Here is a 22,642-nt window from a genome sequence, read left to right on the forward strand (position 1 = left end):
TGACGTAGCCGGTTTGTTGACGAACCGCCTTCCTTCTTCGTCAACATGGCGCCGATGTTGGTACCTCTGAAATGCGGTTTTCACTTTCAAAGACGAAAACTAGCACTTATCATTCGCCAGACGAGCTCATATCATGTTTGGAATAAAAGCCGCATAGAAGACGGGACGAACCCTAAGCGCCAAAGCACATACGTGGTGAGTGACAAGGCGGCTGGTCGGAGAGGACGCGGTGTTTTTTGGAATGACAGTCACCACGCAAGGGCAGAATGAAAGTGTTTCAAACTAACTTCCCTGGAAGCAAACTTAATGATGTCCTTCGGATAGTTTTCTGGATTGTCCGACCGCTGTCGTACAAAAACGCTGTTAATCAACCACCCGTCTAAAGTTTTGAGCTGAAGGACCACGAGCTATTATGCTAATATAACATCAGCCGGTTGCGTTACCTGCAATTCCAGTTGCGTAATCGCGTTTTTAGTCGTGTTGAAAATTTACCAAATGCTTAGCTTGTACGTTTGGTTTTGACCTAATGTCGTGGTAACAGGTTAAATACCAAGTGCAAAAGTGATTTCTTACTAAATGAGTGCGCGTACCCCGTGCCCGGACAGTGGTCCCAGTCACGTGCACTCAGTACAGAGGGACGAGTTAGATAAGACAAGAGCGTCTGTCCCACCCGGGATAACAGACGACACTGCTGATCTTTCAACCAACTTGGCTCCATAGACTCATCGATTATTTGATCAATCCAGTGATAAACTGAATTCAGTTGCCACTTTATTTGCCCCGTTTCATTTATAAATGACTCCAACCCATTCAGTCTTCGTACATGTCGTTGCTACTCCAAATAAATAACGATATCTTTTGAACCAATTTTTGCCCTCACGTAATTCCCCATCATGACAACGCCAAAATAGCTTAAGAAAACATTGCCAACTTATTAAAAAGAGCCGTTCTCTGCCTCTTAATTTGACGCACCTTTGGTGTGCTGCCACAATTTTTTTGTTTGGTTTTTGTTTTTGCCTTTTCTCAGATCCCTATAAGCTTTACTGGATGGTGTTCATCAGCAAGCAGCTATTTTTAGGTGTCTTCAGAGCTGCACTGTTGCTTTCAGGCTGGGCCTTTCAGAGTCATTTTCCCTAAGCTACGCCAACAATGTCTTGGCTGTCTGTTTACTTTCATTTTGCAGCTGAAAAATGAGTCTTTGGCCCAATTTAAAGTTCTCAATGCACAGGGTTTTTTTTTTTTTTTTAGAAATATTTCCTGTACTTTCCTTTACTCAGATTTTCCTTAACCTTTACCAGCCTGTTGCTTCATGTCAGCCAGAAACACCCCCACAGTACGATGATGATGCTGCTGTCACTACCGGTAATGAGTAATGCCTGACTTGATCAAGACATAAAGGTCACGGTTGACCAGTGCTCTAAGGTGCTTTTAATGAACCCCAAGTGGGCTTTTTTTATGTGTCTTATCACTGTGCCAGAAAGCCAAAGCCTCTGCGGTGCTTTTGTGGAAGTCAAATTCGAATGATTTTTACATCATTTTGCGGTTCAAAGTTCAAAGGTTTCCAGAATTTTGGTATAAAAGCAACACCTCAGTAACTCAGCTGGAATGCAAACGAATGATCACATTTACTTTTAATGTAAGAGGTACTTTTCTTGTAGAATAAGTAAGAAAAGCCACGGTGTCAACACCGATGCGTCTTTTCTTTAAGGCCATACAGTTTCTATTGACATGATGGACGAAGCCATCACAGGAAGCAGGTGTGTTTGCGTTGACAGAGTCTTCAAGCAAACAGAAATATCCAATGTTTGCTCACTCGCTTCTCCAATGAAGATGTGTATTTGTGTCAGAACAACTGTAGCTACAACACAGGGTAAGTTTACACTAAGCCCAGTGTGTCTGTCTTAAACCACCCACAATATATCTCGTATCATCCGGCACACAGCCCCTGTCGGTGTGCTCGTAGTGTCCAGCCTACGTAAACCGGGAGTGAGTTTAAATTGGGTGCTTTCCGCTTGCTCATAAAGGTTTATTGCACACATTGATTTTATGTTGCATAAAAATGACGTTATGGTGATTTTAACATACAAATACTGCTTTCAAAATCTGTAGGGAAGCTTAATCAGCCTTTCTGTTTCCACATTTGCCCACTTGATCTCCAACCGTAGCGCGACCTTTGAGCTCTGGTAACGTTCACAGTTCAGAAAAATGCTCAGGAGAAGGTGTTTAGTGCCTGTTTGCATTGGAATCAAAGGTATATGCTGTGCAGTTTGGTCTTTTTCCTCCTGTTGAATATGATTGGATATTTTCAAAGGTGAAAACGTCAGCGAATGCAACAGATGAGACAGAACTCATATGAGCTATGTCATGTGTTTCAGTTACACTCGCTTCCACATCTGCGAGCAGGCACGTGGAGCACAAGCAGAGTAGAAGCCAGTCGTCGGATTTTAGAGGCAACTAAGGTGAGTGCGTTTGAGCAACAGCCGAGTCTGCTGTCAACGTTTAAACCGAAAACTAACAATTGTTTTTCTTCTGATCGTGTTTCCGCAGCATTTGCAAACTTCAGACAAACGGACATGTTGGCACGGACACGCAGGTGGAGGTCTGAATACAGATCCAAAAAATGTGGTGAGCAACTCGGCTTTCTTTCAGGCACTGCTCGGTGGAGTCTTTACCCTGCCAAGATTGAGGACCAATTCAGTCGCTGCAGAGCAATCAAGGAGAGCTTGTAGACTGAGCGAAGCAGCCTTGAATCACGCTGGTTCATCCACTGCTTGTCGAAAGGACTGATCCAACATTGTCAGTGCTGATTTAACATTTATTTGATCGATCCGCTCGTCTGTCAGTACAAAAAGAGGTTTGCTCATATCTATGCTTATGTTATCCAGCTGTGGTGCCATCGATGTTGTTCACGGTTACTTTGTGTGTTAAACATTCTGTGGAAGGTTTCTGAAGGCTTTTATATTGATTGTTGTATTTAATGTCAAACCATTTTTTGTTTGTTTTTCCAAAGAAACTAATGATTCATTACGCCCTTATGCCCTTTTGAATATAATATGATCATTTTCCCACCTGAGCACATGTGACTGACGGTCTAATTACCAGAATCCAAGCAGTGGTCTCTGGTAAAAATTGGGTTTAGTGCCAGTCATTTTAGAAATATTGGGCTAATTGGTTACTTGCAGCATCATCTAAGGAGAGGAGTCAGAATTTCTGCGCTGTTTTTGTTGTTTTTAATCTTCATGTAAAAACTAAGATACAATGTACATGTGTAGTGTATAAACTGAACAGGCTGGACTCTGCGGTGTAGAAGATTTTAACTGAAGTCTGAGTTGGATTTTGCTGTATGTGGATGGGGGGGAAAAAAAGGAGTGATGCTTGGCTTCACTTTGTATTTATTTAAGATGAACCGGTGTGCTCCTTCAGTTGTGTATTAATCCATTATCGTCCTTTCACAGTGTCACACAGCGCTTGATTGTATTTGATCGAAAGCAGGTGTTGGGCACACTGTCATTGTAATTTGCTTGGAGGTGCTGCCATACAGCAATGCTGTAACATGGAGCCACCATATTGAGTGGATTAGAGGAATTACCGCATATTCTCTGGCCTGCGGAGAGTCCCGGTGGCAGATGTGTGCTGGAGCGTGGGTAAACAGCCATGCTGGCACTCGCTAGCTCTCAGCCTCAACTGGGATGACAGCCCAGGTGTCTCCTGGGACTTGTAGTGTCAGACTGGATAGCCGAGTCCACCTGGAGACTCTGCCATTGTTGCTGCTCTCACATCTCCCAGGGGACTCCTGTTGACATTTGATGTTCTATGTGTCTACACACAGCGCCGTCTTAAAGCGACTGTGATTCGTACAAGCTGCCAATACTGGTCGACATAAGGCAGTTTAGAAAGTTAACATGAGAATGATTACCGTTTCACTATTACCTACATTTAACAGGAACAGCCTAGAATCAAAGCACAGCGATCTAATAAGAAATGTTTTGTTTTTTTTCTTCTTCTCCACAGCTGAAGGAGGTGAATTCAACCACGATCCTGTCCGCAATGCTGTCTTACGTGTGGCCAAAGGACAGACCAGACCTGCGGGCCCGGGTCGCCATCTCCCTTGGATTGCTGGCTGGAGCCAAGGTAGGTTTAAAGACAACATCATCTTATTGGATTTTGTGCCGTCTCTTGCAGTCGCTTTTGTCTGAAGTGCATTCAAAGTGGTTACTATTTGTAAACCTTGCAATAAAGCTTTGCTCCTCCTCCACTCCACTGCTCTGCAAGCGAGAGTAGAAGGTGTAGAAGTAGTGAGACGGCGATCAATCACAGAGCAAATCACCAAGTCAGAGCAATAAAATGTCATTTGACTACAGGTTTGTATGAAGGTATGTGTTTAGCTTGAACAGGGGCTCTGTTCTCACGGTGGTTTTGGTCTATGTGAGGCAAAATAATCTTAGTAGCGCTGTGGTCAACAAGTGGCAGACGGTTTGCCGCTCCTGTTTCAGTGACGGTGATCTAGTGACAAATAGTTTCAGATGCATATCGCTGATATTCCACCAAAAAACCAACTCGATGCTTGGTTGGCAAGGCTTAGCTTTTCAGTAGGCTGTCACATTGAATATGCCTCATACAGGAACTAGTACAATTTGATGCTGTTGACCTAATTTGATTTAAGGATTCAGTGTATTCGTTTGAGTTGGCCTATCACAGATACATGGATACTGTGTTGCGTCGTATGCGTCGATTTTTTTTTTTAACTTGGCTGAACTCGATATCAGCTGCCGCAAAGTTCCGTCCCATTTTAATGTTGGAGGACGATCACCACCCAAGAGGACCGTCCGAATTCACGTGTCTGGCTCCACAAAGAGGATGGGGCAGAACAAAGCAGGAAAAAAAGAGAAAAAGACTTGAAGGGGTAGAGGAATGAAGAAAATCATTCATCTTCTGTTTTGGTTTGGAAAACTCTTTCTTTCTCTGCCTGGTTAAACAGCAGTCACTATGCCATCCAGCAGCATTGGCTTATTACTGTGGAAAAGGAATATTACCTCTCCACCAAAACTCCTGTCTGCCTCTATCTCCCAGTTCCACACTTTCAGAGATATTCTTGCATTTCGGCGTGTTGATGTTTTTTTTAACAACGCTCCAAATCCTAATAACAAAGTTATCTGAAGAGGGAGTAAAATCCACAACCTGGAATGTCCCAGTCCGAAGCTGCAGACCATCTCAGCATGACACGGAATATGATTTCATTTCAAAGATCAGAATTTGGTCCTCGCACCACCTCTGCAGTTATCACAGACTTCTCAAGTGATAAACTTTAGAAAGGCCCGACACGTAAACCGAGGGCACAGAATCACTGTGTCAGTTAAATGGGCGTGCGGCGGCACATTGTTGTGGTTTGGCACTGCTGCTGGAAAGCAGGCTTGATATGAAAGGCATGTCACGTGATGCGTTTGTGTGCCCTTCAAACGGCCCAGTTTGAAGTCGTGCAGCGTGTAATATCATGAATCTTGTCTGTATTTATTGCGGTTTCCTCTAATTACATCAGCATGCCACTGATTTGCTTTTACTTTCGGAATGACATGCCTGTGTCACGTCTCAGCTGATTTAAAAGTCCTCACCCTTACATTGCTTTAGTTGTTTCTGAATGTTTAATGTGTTATGATAGCAACCATTGCCTGTAAGCACTGCTTTATGAGCAGCACGTGTCGGGTTGTAGACCTGAGAAGCAAATATCTTTCAAAATGACTCACTACAGCTTATGGTGTCTGATACTGTAGTCGAACTCTGTGGTCAGATGTTTTTTTAAAGCCTTTTAAAAACATTTTTTAAATGAAAAACATCAGCATAAGCACTGGTCTGATTGTTAATGTATTTTTTATTTGCAATTCCATCTCACTCAAATCAAATAACCGCTCGGTTTCGACCACCCTTGCAGTTTCGACCAACAGTGATTGCACTCGGGGGAGGAACCCACGCGAAAAACTAAAAACAGTGTCTAGTTAAAACAGATTTTTTTAAATAATTAATTGCATGCATCAATCAGTGTCTGATGTGTTTCCTCTTCCTTTGTTGATGGTCTCTAATTTACACCCTGGCAAACAATCACAAATTCAAAGCACCTAAATAAGTGTGTCCCGCTGCCACCCAGCACGGCTCCCTCTAGTGTGTGCTAAGGAGCAGGGAACACTCGCATACAATCCAATCTGCGCCTCCTATTTTCCTGCTTGGTTGGAGTTAACCTCCATTTCACCACTTTGTCTGTTTGAACTGAAATCACCAGCTGCGCCAAATGCAGTTTTTAAATCAACTGAATAATTATGTGGTTCCAGTGCATCTCACCTCTGCAAGCCACATTATCAGTGACATTTTCATTGCAAATAAATGATTATATACAAGATGGCCTCAAATGAAGCCCTCTGCCAGTCTGTATGTCAGACTGTAAGGTAAAGCTGATTCTCCATAGCCTGAAGCCTTTTTCCTGCCACTTGACACTGAATCTCTATTAAGGGATGACACATTGCCAGGTACAGATTGACACAGAGTCGATTTAATCTCCAGTGGTGGCTGTTAATGGATTAAAAAAAGCGAATCCAACCTTATCATGTATTAGTGGTAAAATTGAGGACATGTTTTGGCTCTGCAATAATAGGCTCAGGCTATTTTTGTGTCATGTTCTGTTGTCTTGGTAGCAAAGTGGCAGATATTGTTTTTCCTTGGGGGACTAGGAGGCCCTCTTTTGTCTGAGTGTAATACTCGCATGTATAAAGCAAGTGCCCTGGAGATGTAGCCCTTTGCAGTAGAAATTCTGCCTCATAGGTGGCCTTTTACATTCAGGTTAATGTTGGGTTTCTTTTATTCCCGGCTTTTACATAATTGCTGCCATTTCATTGAAAAGCTTAGCGTGCAGAATTTGACAGAAAAAGAACAAAACACAAAAAAAAAAAGGACGACCCCCCCTCCCCCCCAGATTTAAATGAAATAGGTCTCAAATGAAAATGCTTTGCTGTGTAATACAGAGTTCTCTGTCTGTCCTAATGTGCAGCGGACCGCCCTGCCTGAGTCACACAGCTGTCCCTGTGCTTTTAATTAGCCCTAATAACCATTTCAATTCCATTAGCAGGAAGTACCAGCCTCCTCTCCGGCACTAGCAGAGCCAGTCAAGAAGAATACACATGCATGCACACACCAACACATCACACCGTGCTTATGTTAGAAAAGCACCTGAATGGGTGTTTTTGGTTTTTTTCATGGACCTCCTGGTGAAATCATCTTGTTTACATGTGGGGTGTGCATGCATAGACACGAGGTGCTCGAAAAATAGACACATTTCATCAAGTCTTGGACACCAAGTAGCTTCTTAGTGCAATGGCTTGTTCACTGTCATCATGGCGAAAGACAAAGTAATCCAAATTTCAAAGCTTTGTAAATACTCTGACTGCTCAAACAATGTCCCCAATCAGCAGCAACGGGCTGCTCTAATCAGCTGCCTAGCACCTGTAAATTAAAATAATTGACGTTCACGAAGAGCGAGACCGCTGTAAGACGGTTGCATTTTCAAGTAGCTTTGTTTGCTCCGTTTTTTTTCTTACACAGTGCAATGTAACTGATGAACAATGCGGTTGTTAATTAAAAGTGTAAAAGAAGAAGTTGACAGCGGCGGATTTAGAGAGAATTGTTTGTGGGATGTGTAGATGGGCAAATCAGATGCCCTGTTTGAGTGCAGCAGATCCTCAGAGGGATGCAGCAGACGGAGCAGGGACTCCTGCACAAACGGGACCTTCGTGGAAGAGTCCGATGTTCGAAACAGAAATGTGCACTTTGATTACTTTGGTATTAGAACAAAGGTTACGGAAGAGTATGGATCAGTTGTGAAAGAGCTCGTTTTGCATGTTGGTGAAATGTTACCAAATTCACGGAGCGAGCCCTTTTATTTGTAATGGAATAAAATGGCCTCTTCAGCGGGTTTGCAATCTCGAGCGCACCTCAAGTGGATCACTCCGTGGGGAGAAAACTTGGCTCCAGCTGTGCTGTACACGGTCAGCATTGTCAGCAGCACATGTAGCAGAGCGCACGTCGCAGCTGAGCGAACGGCGGTGCAGAGTCGAGTCGTGTCTCCGCAGCCCTTTACCTTTCCCAGGGCTACACGGGAGTCATTTCAGAGGCACAACATTCTGTTTGCCACGTAGTAGCAGTCCCATTTAGTCCAGCAAAAATCATATATTTACATGGATGATCGAGCTCGCTGACTGCCTTCTCCTAAAAAGCCCTTCGATTAATCTTTAAACGTTTCCTTTGGGGTGGTGTCTGTAAAAGGTTTCACGTGGCGCACTGTTAAAATGCTCACCTCTTATCCACGGTGAAAATCCCACCAGGTTTGTTGATGTTGTCATGTGATTTCTAACTTTGAGTCAGCACAGGCTGTATAGGTTTGACTCTATTCTGTATCCCGTTCCGTGTCTGACGAGCCAAATAGAAGGCGCTTCTTTTAAAGAAGTCAAAATGAATCATTCCTCGAATATGAAACAAATGCCGTGGTTAAACTTGCATTGAGCACATCCTTGTGTGATTTTTAACACCGTTTCTTCCCTCTCTTCCTTCCCAGCTCACCAATGTGACGGTGCCCTTCATGTTTAAGTATGCAGTGGACGAGCTTAACCAGATGTCGGGGCACATGCTGAACCTGAATGACGCGCCAAGCACAGTGGCTACCATGGCAACGGCCGTGCTGATTGGCTGTAAGTCCCTGACTTGTGTTACACTGGCAGGTGCCATGCTCATCAGAGGGGACCGTGGGACTCTGTTATCTACAGGCTGACCTTTCTCACCACATTCATATCAATGCTGCTCCGCAACCTCGCATTACGTACATCATGAGCTCAGTTCTGCACCTGAGTTCACCTCTCTTAATCTTCACAACACTCTTGTGCGCACTGATGACTTTTCAGTACGATACCAGTGTGCTCCCAAGGCAAAGGATACATTTTGAAGCTGATAAAAAAAGAAAAGAAATGGCATTGTGCAGAGGCCAAATGGGAAATTTCCTTCTGTTCAGTCATCTGTTTCCTTGTCTTTTCTAAATAGGCCACTAAAGGTTAGTTTTTCTGCTCATGAAAAGCAATAGAAACATGAATAAATATTGTGAACCTTACACCCACTCTGGCCTCGACTGACAGCCTAGATGCAGTGTGCACTTAGCCCTGCAGCGTTTGATTTTGATGAGCCCACTTAGGTGTTTCACACTAGTGCTGCATGTTTAAGAGGAATGTTGGTGAAGATGTTAAAGAAAGAAATTGATTTCTTTTTGTTCCTTTTTTTTTTTTTTGCTGTTGAACACCCTGTATTTTGGAGCTTGCAGAGACTGCTGTAATTTGAATGTAAAGGCTGCACAGTTCTCATTCTACCTTGTCAGATGTGGACACGTTGTTCATTAGACGAGCATTCCTATTTAACGCCACATTACAGCACCGTGAAGACCGGCAGACAGGACGATTATCACCCTGACTTTGGTCTCAGCAGACAAGACATGTATTCACACAACTCGGTGAAATTCCCCACAGGAGCACCATGCATCATTCCAACTCAGACTCTTATCAATTTGTGACAGTCATGCCAGCCACGTTATTATACAATAATGTATGAGCAGTGTGAGATCAAATAATTTCCTTTGAAAGTACGAGGACCTTGATTTTATTGAACTGAACCACTTTGGTTTTGCTGCAGGTTAACCATCTATCTTTAAAAATAAAACTAGACTCACGCATTGGTGAAATCAAGCCTGTTCATTGGGAACTCATGATCTCACCCCGTCCTCCAGTGTTTTGTTAACACGTGTAGCCTGCTCAACACAACACTAGTGAGCTCTAAGAGAGCATTCTGGTCTGTAATTACAGACCGAGGCTGCTGCTGCTGCTGTAGCACTGCAGTGTTTGCAGACCAGAGATGAGACATGTCCTGCCTCGTCATACAGTGCAGTCAAATAGTCTCAAACCTTCCTCGTCTCAGCTGCCTCAGTCTGATGTATCACATCAAATGGGACAGGAAAGTGCAGGTCAATTCATAACGGTGTTGTGTGTTGGACGACAATAGATTCTTACACTATCGTCCCGCTGTTTGAACTTGCCTGTTTTTCACAGCAGGTGTCCTGAAACTCTCTGTCTCCCTTGCTTGTCCCAGATGGCGTCTCCCGAGCGTGTGCGGCTCTCTTCAACGAGGTGAGGAACACTGTGTTTGGCAAAGTGGCGCAGAGCTCCATCCGGCGCATCGCCAAGAACGTCTTCCTCCACCTGCACAACCTGGACCTGGGTTTCCATCTCAGCCGCCAGACGGGGGCGTTGTCCAAGGCGATTGACCGTGGCACGCGGGGCATCTCTTTTGTCCTCAGCGCTCTTGTCTTCAATCTAGGACCCACGGTCTTCGAGATGGGCCTCGTCAGTGCAATTTTGGTGAGTCCCGTGAATAAAGCAACGCAAAGCCGACAGTTCCACAGCAGTTAGTCTGGAAATCAATTTCTCAGATATTGTCTCATTTACATCCTTAATGGAATATGAATCCTTGTGGACTTTTGGTGAAAACAATGTCTCTTTGTGTCTTGATGAATCCCAAAGCTTTGTAGCAGCTTAATGTCCTCCTGTGAAGTATACCCCAAACAGATGCCTCACTTCTTAGCCACCACAGAACGAAAAGCTGCATGCTATTAGAAGAAAATGTCCGACTGCCCATAATGAGGGGCAGACTCAATTGCCCAAACAGCCAAAGAATTAGCAAGATTACGTCTCATAGTCTCTCGCCCATTTGTGACACACTATTTCACAGTGGAATGGTCAACAACAGTAACCTCTCAAACTACAGGATGATCTCAATCCAGCATTGTAAAATGTGTCCTTTCTTGCTCTTCTCTTCTACAGTATTACAAGTGTGGAGGGGAGTTTGCAGCAGTGGCCTTGAGCACCTTATCAGCATATACACTTTTCACAATTCTTGTTACTCAGTGGAGGTAAGAATGGAGATGTTCGTGCTTTCTCTGCATTTCTGCAGCTCAGGATAGGCATTTCTTTCCGGCATCAGTTAAAGCCTCAGTGGTGGTCACTCATTGGCTGAAACATACTAATGAAAGCATTCACGTCGCTGTGCCCGTGTCTCTGCATGCAGGACTCGTTTTCGTATAGAGATGAACAAAGCGGACAACGAAGCGGGCAACGCAGCCATCGACTCGCTGCTCAACTACGAGACTGTAAAGGTGAGCCCCAATCACACCCCAACTTGTCCCTGGATCCACCTGTTTAGTCTCAATGGTTTCAATGATGTGATTTCCAGTGTCAGAATTTGCCCTATAATATGCCTCCAACTTCCTCTCTGACCCTCATTACAGGGAAATTGAAAACCGAAAAAACGACTGACAGCAGTTAGATTTGTGGTTGTTGTAGCTATCATATTTCCCCTCCCATGTTATTCTAAACCAGTGAAATTCAAATATATACCCACAAGAAACTGTTTGTTACAAAGTCATTTAGCATTTGTATTGATACACTGAGATCGTGCCATAAGATGTATTGTCATATATGTTTTGTACAGGGATTTAGTTTTCAACAAATAGAAAAGCTGTCAACAACTGCTCATCTGTCTCAGATCCCTCAAAGAATGATGTGACATTATCGCACAGCAGAAACGGAAAGAATTGAGACTTTTCAGCATTTTTGGGGGGAAAACCTCAAATCTAAATTGTAAATTGATCACTTGACCCCTTTTGAAGACATTTGAAGGCACAATTCCCTGTTATTGATATCTCATATGTGTTTACCTCATTCTGTTCTTCTCTCTGTGTGTCAGTGGTCCACCTGTTTCACACTATTTGACTACAAACTATGAGTCATTAAGCTCTAGACACTCAGGACTGTTTTACTGGTTTAATTAATGACCCAAATGGCATTTTAGTTACAGTTTAGACTGAAAGGTGTCTGTCACTGGGGCATTGTTATGATCAAGTGTTGAAATGCTGCGTGAAAGAGACACAGGCTCCTTACCGATGTCATGGAATGTTTTCCCTCTGCTTTTACACCTTTCTATGTTCTCTGTCATAACTGTCTTCAGTCTGCATGTTTGCGCTCTTCTTAAGGCCCTTTCTAGGTAACCGAGGTGCTTTGCTGTCCTCCCCCTATATACATGTGTGTATATATATGTGTGTGTGTGATTTTTACCATGTTACTTTCTTGGTTGTATTATTAGTTGCGTTCTGTTTCTCTTGATGTTTTGTTCTCAGTTATTTTGTGTCATCTGTGTCAATGCGGCCGGATTTAGCATCACTCTGAGCTGTGAGTGTGCATATGTAATTAGATCTCCGCCCACTCAGAAATCCGTTCCACTTTCACAAAGGGTTGGATGGGAACCTGAACACGGTGCCTTGCGCTGCTTCGGTTTGTCCTCCGTGTGCTGCTTGTGTCTCTCTCTCTCTCTCTCTCTCTCTCTCTCTCTCTCTCTCTCTCTCTCTCTCTCTCTCTCTCTCTCTCTCTCTCTCTCTCTCTTCTCCGATTTGCTGCATTTTCTTACATGCAAATCAGTGGCAAGTCAGTATCTGCACAGCACCACTGCTGTTAGCTAGAGAACTAAATCGCCCACTTAACCAAAGCAGGGAACCATTAATGCAAACTAAACAACAGCAGCACAGAAACTGTTTGAAGTAATTGGCAGCAGAGTTGAGAATTGTTATGATTATGCAGTTGTTTTATGTTCTGAATTTAAGAGACCTGCTTGAGGCTGATTCGTGAGTCTTTTTTTTTTCTCTCTTAATGATAGCTGTCTTAATCAAAATTAGTGTTGCTTGTGCTGTGTAACATTAAAGGGAGCTACCTGTGCCCTGTTTGTAATGACGGTACCTGTGTGAGCTGCTACAGATGCAAATACAGAGACCTTGGCTCTAGTGATGAATACTGTGCAGCGGTTCCTGTTTTACTCGCAAGTGATGATTGGGCTTTCCTTCCAGTTCCAACTGCCTAATATTTGTAACTGTTGTTTTACCACAGTCGCTCTTCTCTGCCAAAGCTTCAGCTCTACAGCCTGCTCGGCAAAGCAGACTTTGGATTTAGTTCCATCGCCCTTCACGTCCTTTAAAATCTGTTGGGAGCAGATGAAGATACAGAGACATGAAAAAGTGCTTTAGAGGCCAACTGAGCCCCAGACTTTGCTCAGAGCAGTCACTGAGAACAAATGCAGCCTTGAGGCAGGCTGAGCTAAAGCGTCTATCCGCCTGACACAGCCCGCTCTCCATGTTTCTTTAACCTCAACCATATTTGCGTCTTTTTTCGCTAAACTTACGCTTTCCTTCCTTTTGTGAGTCCATGCGTGTCTCCTTAGCCTGTGCTCCCTTCTCTCCACACTCACCAAATTTCTCATCTCATCTGCAGTACTTCAACAATGAGAAGTATGAAGCTGAAAGGTACGATGCATTCCTGAAGATCTATGAATCATCCTCTTTGAAAACCACGTCGACGCTTGCCATGCTCAACTTTGGCCAGAGTGCCATCTTCAGCGTCGGCCTCACTGCCATCATGTTACTGGCCAGCAAAGGCATCGCAGCAGGTGGGCAACTTTGAGGTTTATGTATAAATGTGGATTAAGGTTGGAGGTACATTCCCAGAAAACCACCTTTTCAAGATGCAATTTAAGAGTGGAGGGGTGAAAAGTACCGGAATGTTACTTCTCATTACCCACACTCAGTAACGGCACAATAGGACGAAATCAAATGGAAAAAAAAAACTAACAAAAAAGTTTGAGAAAAAACAAAAAAAAAAATCTTCAAAACTAAATCAAACGTGACAAGTAAAGCTGACTGAGCTCGATAACAGAGACTAATTGAGAGCAAAGCAAAGCAAGCATGTAAAAGTGTCATGAACAGGAGAAGAAAATAGCCGTGACGCATAAAATGAAATCACAGGTGGGTGGAGATGCTCTGTCTGCTTTCACGGCGATTCAAGAGAAAATATTTTAGCTGTTATTTATTTATTTTCTGTTAGATCTTCCATCCACAGATAAATACAAGATGATGCGCATCTCTGTTTGTTGTTGTGTAGGCACCATGACTGTGGGGGACCTGGTGATGGTGAACGGCCTGCTCTTCCAGCTCTCCCTTCCTCTCAACTTCCTGGGCACAGTGTACAGAGAGACCAGACAGGCCCTCATAGACATGAACACTCTGTTCACCCTGCTCAACGTCGACCCTAAGATCAAGGTAACCTGTCAGCCTGACACGAACTTCTCCACGTCGCGGCACAATTCTTCTGTTGTTTTTCTTTTTTTTTTTGTTTTAACTCTCTGCCTGAAAAGAACAGAAGAACTGGGGTTTTTTACATAATGGAAAGTGAGCACAGAGTTCAGTCTGATAGCTGAAAGCAAAGATAAATGCAAAAAAAAAAAAAAAAGGCTTTCACCCAGCAGTAAGGGAAAAGAAGCGGTAGAAGACTTTAACACGGAACTGATCGGTCTTCTAATTGTATGACACAGAGAACCTGTCCACGTGGGGTGTAAAAATGATGGGTTGTAGTCAAACACGGTAATTATATGCTTGATGTGACACAGGTGCTTCCTCGTCTGTCACCACCTGCGGTGTCTGACATTGCTGCTTGCATTAGTGCGATCTGTTTGTTGATATCATCACAGGTTCCACCAGAACTTCTTGTTTACCCGTTTTTAGTTATTAAACTGTTATAACTAAGCTGTAATTTTAACGAGGGCCATCGTTAGTTTTTTTACATTCTTTTTTTTTTTTTGTTTTTCCCTTTTTAAATTGTCCGACATGGAGACGTTTGCAGGTTTTTGTCTGAATTACTACTTTCGCTGAAGTTCTGCAGTCCGTCACTTCGTCCACTGTTAAGTTCAACAAACTGCGTGACGCTCGAGTCGTGTTCAGCTTATTTAAGTTGTTTTCCCTTCCAAGATCTGATCATAATTAGCGAAGAAAAGCGAGACAAAGGGTGACTTTCAAGGTGTGAAAGCAGAGGTCAGAGGTGTGACTGAGTGAGTGGCTTTCTGTTAGATAGATGTTCTTATTTAAGTCTGTCCTTCTCTTTTATATTTTCTATCCTTTTCTCGGTCTGCCTCACCTCGTGTTGCTTTTGATTAAGCCAGAGTGAGTGAAATGCCAGGAGAGTAGGTGGCACTTTTCAACTTGTTTTTGCCTCAGTTTGGTGGTTTTTGTTAATAAAAAAACTCTTTTATTATTTTTTTTTTCCAAGGCTAGGGCTACAAATTTGAATTCTTTCCATCATTCCTGGAAAATAGCAGAAATATTTGTATTGCGTCTGATTGTTCTGCCTTTGATGAAATTGATGAAATGAATGATTGTTTCAGTTCTAGTTCCAGCCAACCTCTGCTAGCCTATTTGGGGTTACAATGTACCCAAGTTATCAATAAAGAATTATTCCTAATTATTCTAATAATAAGTCCACAAACAGATCTGGTTTGTTGATACCTCAGCATTAAGACTTTATAAGCCTGAAACTCCTTCCCTGTAATAACTACTGTGTCAGCTGTTTATGTGGGACATTTCATGTCATTTGTAATGTTTTTTTTTTGTGTTTTTCTCTCTCTTTTGCGTCATATGAGTGCACTTAAGTGCAAACACGTGCCCGCTGCCGAACAATAAGGAGAGCATTCCCATCTGCAGCCTGTAATTACAGGAGCAGAAATGAATCTGTCCAGTTACTTTTCACTCATCAGTAATATTCCCCTCCATTGTGATTCCCCGTGGACCGGTGCTGCCCAGCAGGCCATTATTGTCTGAATGCTTTATTTTTTTTCATTTATTTTTATTTTTTTTATGTGGAGCACATTGGCCTATTATGCAGATGTAAAATTATTTCATACTCCCCTTCACTTGAAACTGCACCACAAAATAAAAGCTAAATAATTTTGCCTCCCCCCCACCCCCCACCCTCGTTGGAGGGTGTTTTATGATCATCTGTTTATGCTAATGGTCTCTGGGTTATTTGTATTAATTGACTGCGGCGGATTGTGGGTGGCTGTGCTGCACACGTTGAGCAGAGCAGGTTTTCATCCTCTGGCTAAGGACGGCGTTTTATTCACTGCTGACCTTGGCTCTAACTCTGCACACCACAGAGTTCAGTATGTATCAAAAGTTTTCATACCTGATCCTTCGGTCAGTGACCTTGAAGGACAGAGTGGATATTTATATGGTCTTTTTTTTCTTTTTAATGACCTCTCAAATATGCTGTGAAGTCTCTGTTTAATGCAGTCCATGTCGGCTACATGCTCCGGCATTCTGCCTCTTAACAAGCTTGGATCATGTCAGGCCTTCTCTGCAGCGTGTGCTCTCTACCTTTCTGACCCAACCCTCTCGATGGTCTGCTCTAGGAGAAGGATCTCGCTCCACCATTAACAATCGCACCGCAGGAGGCCACCATCCGCTTTGAGGACGTCTATTTTGAATACCTCGATGGTCAGAAAGTCTTAAACGGAGTGTCCTTCGAAGTGCCTGCTGGGAAGAAGGTGGCTATTGTTGGTGGCAGTGGCTCAGGGTAGGTCACCTTTTACAGAATGTTCCAGGTGTGTGTCGTCCTTTTTCATGTACAGACAGTATGGTCGCTGAACGGGGGAGGGGGGGGGGGGGTCAGGTGTGGCAGCTCACTGACAGCAGTGCTGACTGTTAGTTCCACATTTGTTTGCAGGAAGAGCACCATTATGCGACTGCTGTTCCGCTTCTACGAGCCCCAGCGGGGGAACATCTACATTGCTGGGCAGAATATCCGAGAAGTCAGCCTGGACAGCCTGAGGAAGGCTTTGGGCGTCGTCCCTCAGGTCTGAGAAAAAACGAATCATTCATTCACACGGACAGCTCTTCCGCAGCTCGATGTTTTCCACCACAAATGGAATGTATCTGTGCCATTATCTGTGAATAGTAAATGTCATGTATTTGACCTTTTTATAGACAGTTATATGCAATGCGCAGCATAGTACATGATTAACTGTTAACAATAGCTTTAGAACTAAGGTGAATTCAATTAGATTTTTCCATTTCAGTGAGCTCAGAGGCTTATCTGAACAGATGGTCCATGAACATTTTTTAGTCATTTGCTCTTCTCCTCTTTCTCCCTCCTATCCTGGTGTTTTTATCTGCCATCCTCTGTTTGTCCCTCTGCTGCAATAAAAACATTCTCTGAAGCTCCATTTTGCTTTCTAACTGCGTTGTTGTCAGGATGCCGTTCTGTTCCACAACACCATCTTCTACAACCTGCAGTATGGGAACATCAACGCTACACCAGAGGAGGTGTACCAAGTGGCACGTTTAGCAGGCCTCCATGACGCCATCCTCAGGATGCCCCATGGCTATGACACCCAGGTTGGAGAGCGGGGCCTCAAGCTGTCAGGTTTGCTGCACATTTGTCTGTACTGCTTGGATATGCGCTCTGAATATAAGCCGGGGACAGAGCTGAAAAACCCTCAAAACAAACATAATCTCAATAACTGGCTGATAACGATTGTCTCATATAGTGAGTGTTTCCATTCCGTTAATCAACTTATTACATGAAAGGTTCGTCTTATATTAGATCCACAGAAAAGCCCGCTAAGATCAACCTCTCTGTCCAAATATTTGGATTCACTAAACGTTACTAGCATTGTCTGATGCGAAAATACTTCCTTTGGAAATGTCAGAAATGTGGCCTGTCTTTAAAAAAAAATGCACTTTGTTTTGACATTCTGGTATCTAATAGCAAAATCTTTACATTTTTAATGTGACTAAATAACTTTTGCAAGCTTCTGCACATCAGAGGCTGTAGTTCTAATTATTGGGTGCTTTGAAAGTGACTGAACCGCTCACTTTGAAAAATGTACAAAGCTCTGCATTACATCACTGCGTCTGCATAGTCGCAGTTTTAGAAACACTTTTAAAAAAACCGATTGATCTCTCGCTGCACCGACATTCTCTCCTGGTTTTCTTTAGTTTATTGTCGGAGGGTGTTTAATTGTGTGTTGCTGTAGAATGAGATCATTCTCATTTGATCAGCACAGCATTGTAGAATTAGGCACCTAGGAGCTCTGCATCTTATATTGCCCACGTAAACGGAGTGTGAGCTGTTTCACTCAGCATTCAAGATGCAATTACCAGCAGCTTTATGCTGAGTGACTGAGCGAGTGAGAGAACGGACAAAATAAAGACATGAGTAACTTCTCATTAATTTCACTGCTGCTATATGTGACAGCTGCCAGAGAGTGTGAGAGAAGTGGAGGGAGGGGGGGGGGTCAGAGAAGGGGGCAGTCTGGGCTCTGAGCCTCCAAACTCACTTCAGTGCTCTTCTCCACCGCCAGCAATGTTTACACTCACTGAAAGCCGCTTGCTTTCAAGAGGCCACACGTCGCTCATATGTAATAAAAGCCGAGTCGTACACGGTGGGAGAAATCTCTGAGCCCTGCTGATTCATCCTCACAATTAAATGGGAGTCTGTTTAGCCAGACTGAGCCCCATAGCATTTGTGTTGTCTGAGCTGTGGCCCCTCATTTGTGGTGATTATTTGATGCGTTACCCGCTGTAACCAGACATATTTCAAACATTTCGGCTGTAGCCTGATGTTGGCGGTGTCTCGTCATTTGTTTCAGGGGGGGAGAAGCAGCGTGTCGCCATCGCCCGTGCAATTCTTAAGAATCCACCTATCCTGCTGTATGACGAAGCCACGTCGTCCCTGGACTCCATCACTGAAGAGGTTGGTCTGACAGTGAACGAGCACATTCCCGCTGGCAGACACTGGCACGCATGCATAAAAGTTCCCTCAAATGCCTGCTAAGTGCTGCGTGTACAGGGCGGCGCCTCATCGCGGCTGAACGCACATTTAGCAGAGCAAACACCCACTCGGTCACCTGCTGGAGGTACACAATAATTCAGCTCACTCCTGCGTCACATTCCTGCTGTGACATACACACACACCCCCACCCCCCATCCCACACATGCACAAACCACCTCCGTGCTCTCCCCTGCCACCTGCCACTGATTTCTCCTACCTAATCTCCTGCTAAACTTGTACCACGCAGTTTTAGTAAATGTTATATTTGAAGAGAAAGTTCAGCACAGCCTCTGTGAACTTCAGAAGAAAGAGTGGGGTAGCAGATGCAGTTGTTAATTGATATTTCTCTATTGCCTCTCATCATAATGATGTTTTTGAATTATCATATGTAAACCCTGCAAAGGAAAGCATACGAGGGTGGATGTTGCTGGGCAACATTGTATTGACTTAGTTTCTCTGTCAGTTCGAAGTTTGAAAATATATTTCATATATATTCTGTCATTCATGCCCCCCCCCCCCCTTTTTTTTTTTCCTTTTTTTTCTCAGACCGTCATTCTTGCAAACTATTGTAATATGAAAACTGTTTTCATCTGGGATTGGGACATACTCTTGCAAGGCTGCCGAGTGTTTATGTCATTTGTCTTTGTAGAACATCCTGAGTTCAATGAGGGAGATGGTGAAAGACAGGACGTCGGTGTTCATCGCCCACAGGCTTTCTACCATCGTGGATGCAGACGAGATTTTAGTGCTCCACGAGGTAAGCGCTCCTCCGCCTATTTTTAACTCCATCACATACCTTCTTTGATTAACATTTGGCGTTCTAATGTCAGCCTGATGAAAAGAAAATGATATCGCAGTTGAGGGTTTCCATGTGTAAACATGCACTGTGTTAATTGCCGGTCCAATTAGATGAATTTGCCTTGAAGGGAAGGACAATGCCCTGCACTCTCCATAACCTTCTTTGCACCGTGTCTGCCAGCAACGAGAATTTAGCAAGTTGCCTTATTTTGCCACTCATTTATTTCCAGTTACCTTTCCTCCATGTAAGTGAGGAAAACATGCTTTGTTTAGCTTTTCTCATTAACTTTAACAACAACAGGACACTGTCGGTAGAAGACAATGTATTATTTTCTCCATAAGGGCTCATTAAAGCATTCAGTCTCGACTGGCTGTTTTGGTCAGATGGCGTGTCTTGTTTGTCTCAGTGACTAATAATGTATGGGCCAGCTTCCCAGACACTGATGAGGCCTTATCCAAGACTATGCACGTATTCCAATGGAGATTCAAATGGGTTTTCTGTGCAGGCTTTTTTATTTTTTATTTTTTCGGATCAGAATGGAGGTGACATGTAGACACAGCCATGATTGTTTTAAACTGTGGCAGAAATGGAATGTTTTTTGTGTGTTATCATTACACGGTGCATCACAGAAGCATCCAATTGAATAGAAATAGGCGGCAGTATGCAATGGGTTGGACCTGGAGATGCTGTAAAGCACAGAAGAGACAAGAGTGAAGGCAGTTATTATCTAGAAAGTAAGAGTTAATATAGCATGTAAAACAGGTGAGGTGACATTTTCCAGCAGTGCTCGAGTGAGAGGATAAAATGAGAAGAGATTCCTTTGAACTGTGGCGAGTCGAGCATGTTTTGTTCCGTGTTTCCAGAGTCAGATGGCAGGGATCAGAGGGTAGCGGCGAGGAGGCACGTTTGCGTGTGATGTCGCCATAGCGTTTGCTCGTGTCACCAGCAGAGGACAGCCTGGGGTGCTCATTAAAATAACGAGCGGATGCAGTCACATGCTCATCTTGGGTGCACTAAAGATGATGCCAACACCTCTGCATGCTCATGGGAGGTGGGGGAATGAGAGGGCCTTCAATTGTGTTTTACTGCGTAGGAGGGGTGTGTGCTTGTTGCGTGTGTGTTTGCGTGTGTGTGTCTGCGAGTCGGTGTTTTTTGCGAGAGGAACGCAACAGTTGTTAGGGAGGCGGCAAGGATTCAAGGGGGGGAGCTGACTCTCCGCAGAGTGTGGTCAGTGTTGTGTCGTCATGAAGAGAAGCTAACTATAGGAATCTATGTTCACGTGAAGCCTTTTTTTTGCGTGTGTGTGCTAATCTGTGGCTCTTTTCTCCTTTGCTCTTCTTCTCGTCCCTGCCAGGGCAAAGTGGCAGAGCGAGGCGACCACCACACCCTCATCGACACCCCGGGCAGCTTATACGCAGATCTGTGGAACGCTCAGAACAGCCGAATCCTGAACAACACCAAGAGCTCGGCCGAGCCGCCGGCCGAGCGGCTGTCCCAGAAGGAGGAGGAGAGGAAAAAATTGCAGGAGGAGATCCTAAACAGTGTGAAAGGCTGTGGGAACTGCTCCTGTTGAGAGAAGCTGCCATCGCCATGTTCCTTCATCTCTCACAGATGGCCTACGATGGAATCCCTGGTCTCTGCGGCATCGGAAAGGGGGGGGGTTACATCCCCACTACCCACTCCAGTCGAATCCCCATTAGTGTGACTATCTCTCCTCCTCCTTACGCGAATAAAGGCCACTGCTCGCCAAAATGAAGGAGGAGGAGCAGAACAGGGAGCAAGTGTATTTAGCACTGGCTGGTGGCCAGAGATACAGCTTATATGCCAGTTGTCTCAGCTAAAGCAAAGCATAAGACATTGTATATCACGTACGTGTGTTTAAGACATCTGTTGGGCAACACGGCTGTCCTCTCTTCCTTATTTTTGACATCAGGCTCTGTGACATCTGCCATTGCACTGGAAACATGTGATGACGTACATATGCCTTTATGTTGACACAGAATTTGTATTGATTTAATTTTTTAAATTATTCACGAAATAAACTGAACTTATAGTTTGTATTTTATGAAAAGGTGTGTACATATCACAGTTTATGCTCTGGGATCACAGAGCAAAATCCAGAATTAAAGGAGAAAAAAAATGTTCTGCAGCTGGTTTGATGCTATCGTAGCAAGCAAATGCTCCTCAAAGTGTAGCCATGATGCACACGGCCCGTGACATTGTTCTGACCCAAACGATAAAATCCGAGACAAATAACAGCATTTTTTTGGTATGTTTTCAGGAACATACAAAAAAGCTGATAAGTACCATAAGTAGTCACACTCATTATATGTAGAAGGTCAGATAAATCATGAATGAATCTTCAAACCAATTTATTTTTTCAATACATCCAGCCATGGTTTACCGACCGCTTCTGTTGAGTGATTTGAAGACTTTTAACAGTGCTAAGACGGCCTTCTAGATTGTATGACCAAAATGTGGAGTGTTCCACTTGAAGGTCGCATGTAAATGTGTAAAAACTGACGGTACACGTGCGTTCTTATTCTCAAAGGGCTGTTAGGAATATTGCCACACTATTTTATCTAGGAAGGGAGAAGTGATGTTTGGGTGTCTTGTTGAACCCGCATAATGTGTAAAACCTATAATATTCTGGATTATGTGAGCCAGTTCACTTCAGACAGATAAATAAATGTTGGTTTTTGACTAAAGTTTCCTCACTTTTCTGATGCACAGTGTAACAAGAAATAATGCAGCGATTGTTATTTATTTCATCATTTTTAGTGTCAATAATTGTCAGGTCGCATCTTTCTGATGACAACGGCTATATTATACTTTCTTTCCTTACGCTGGATTGTTCTCTGACTCATAACGTCTGTCTTTTACTTATTTTCCCCAAAAGACGGCTTTCAGAGTAACTGAGCGCACACCTTGAGTATGTACAACCATTCAGTCCTGAACAAGACGCCGACATGCAGAACACAACTCAGTCATGACAGTTTTCATTTCTCGTGAAATACTAAAGGAATACATTTTCTCCAGAATTGATCAAAGTGGAATTAATTAGGTT

At 43.6% G+C, this 22,642-nt stretch overlaps 2 protein-coding genes across 2 annotated transcripts in view; both read left to right on the forward strand.

Moving 5' to 3' along the window:
- Nucleotides 1–22,642, forward strand: part of zdhhc15b (zinc finger DHHC-type palmitoyltransferase 15b) — a 110,488-nt gene that overhangs the window by 11,062 nt on the left and 76,784 nt on the right. The gene's annotated exons all lie outside the window — the stretch shown is intronic.
- Nucleotides 8–21,646, forward strand: abcb7 (ATP-binding cassette, sub-family B (MDR/TAP), member 7). The gene is made up of 16 exons (XM_072395908.1): nucleotides 8–195; nucleotides 2,376–2,459; nucleotides 2,548–2,625; nucleotides 4,012–4,131; nucleotides 8,594–8,726; nucleotides 10,165–10,433; nucleotides 10,896–10,984; nucleotides 11,140–11,227; nucleotides 13,389–13,563; nucleotides 14,055–14,212; nucleotides 16,354–16,517; nucleotides 16,668–16,797; nucleotides 17,195–17,366; nucleotides 18,595–18,698; nucleotides 19,426–19,533; nucleotides 20,930–21,646. The coding sequence occupies exons 1-16, from the start codon at nucleotides 46–48 to the stop codon at nucleotides 21,146–21,148; spliced, it is 2,241 nt and encodes a 746-aa protein (XP_072252009.1). The 5' UTR covers nucleotides 8–45; the 3' UTR covers nucleotides 21,149–21,646.

The sequence above is a fragment of the Leuresthes tenuis genome, unplaced genomic scaffold (assembly GCF_036924035.1).
Source record: "Leuresthes tenuis unplaced genomic scaffold, fLeuTen1.0.hap1 SCAF_11, whole genome shotgun sequence".
Lineage (NCBI taxonomy): Eukaryota > Metazoa > Chordata > Actinopteri > Atheriniformes > Atherinopsidae > Leuresthes > Leuresthes tenuis.

What these genes read in the sequence shown, in the direction of transcription:
- abcb7 (XM_072395908.1), top strand. Translation starts at nt 46, where the DNA reads ATGGCGCCGATGTTGGTACCTCTGAAATGCGGTTTTCACTTTCAAAGA. An exon ending in ATTCTTGTTACTCAGTGGAG is followed by an intron (nt 10,985 to 11,139) that starts GTAAGAATGGAG and finishes CTCTGCATGCAG; the next exon opens with GACTCGTTTTCGTATAGAGA. An exon ending in TGGACTCCATCACTGAAGAG is followed by an intron (nt 18,699 to 19,425) that starts GTTGGTCTGACA and finishes TTGTCTTTGTAG; the next exon opens with AACATCCTGAGTTCAATGAG.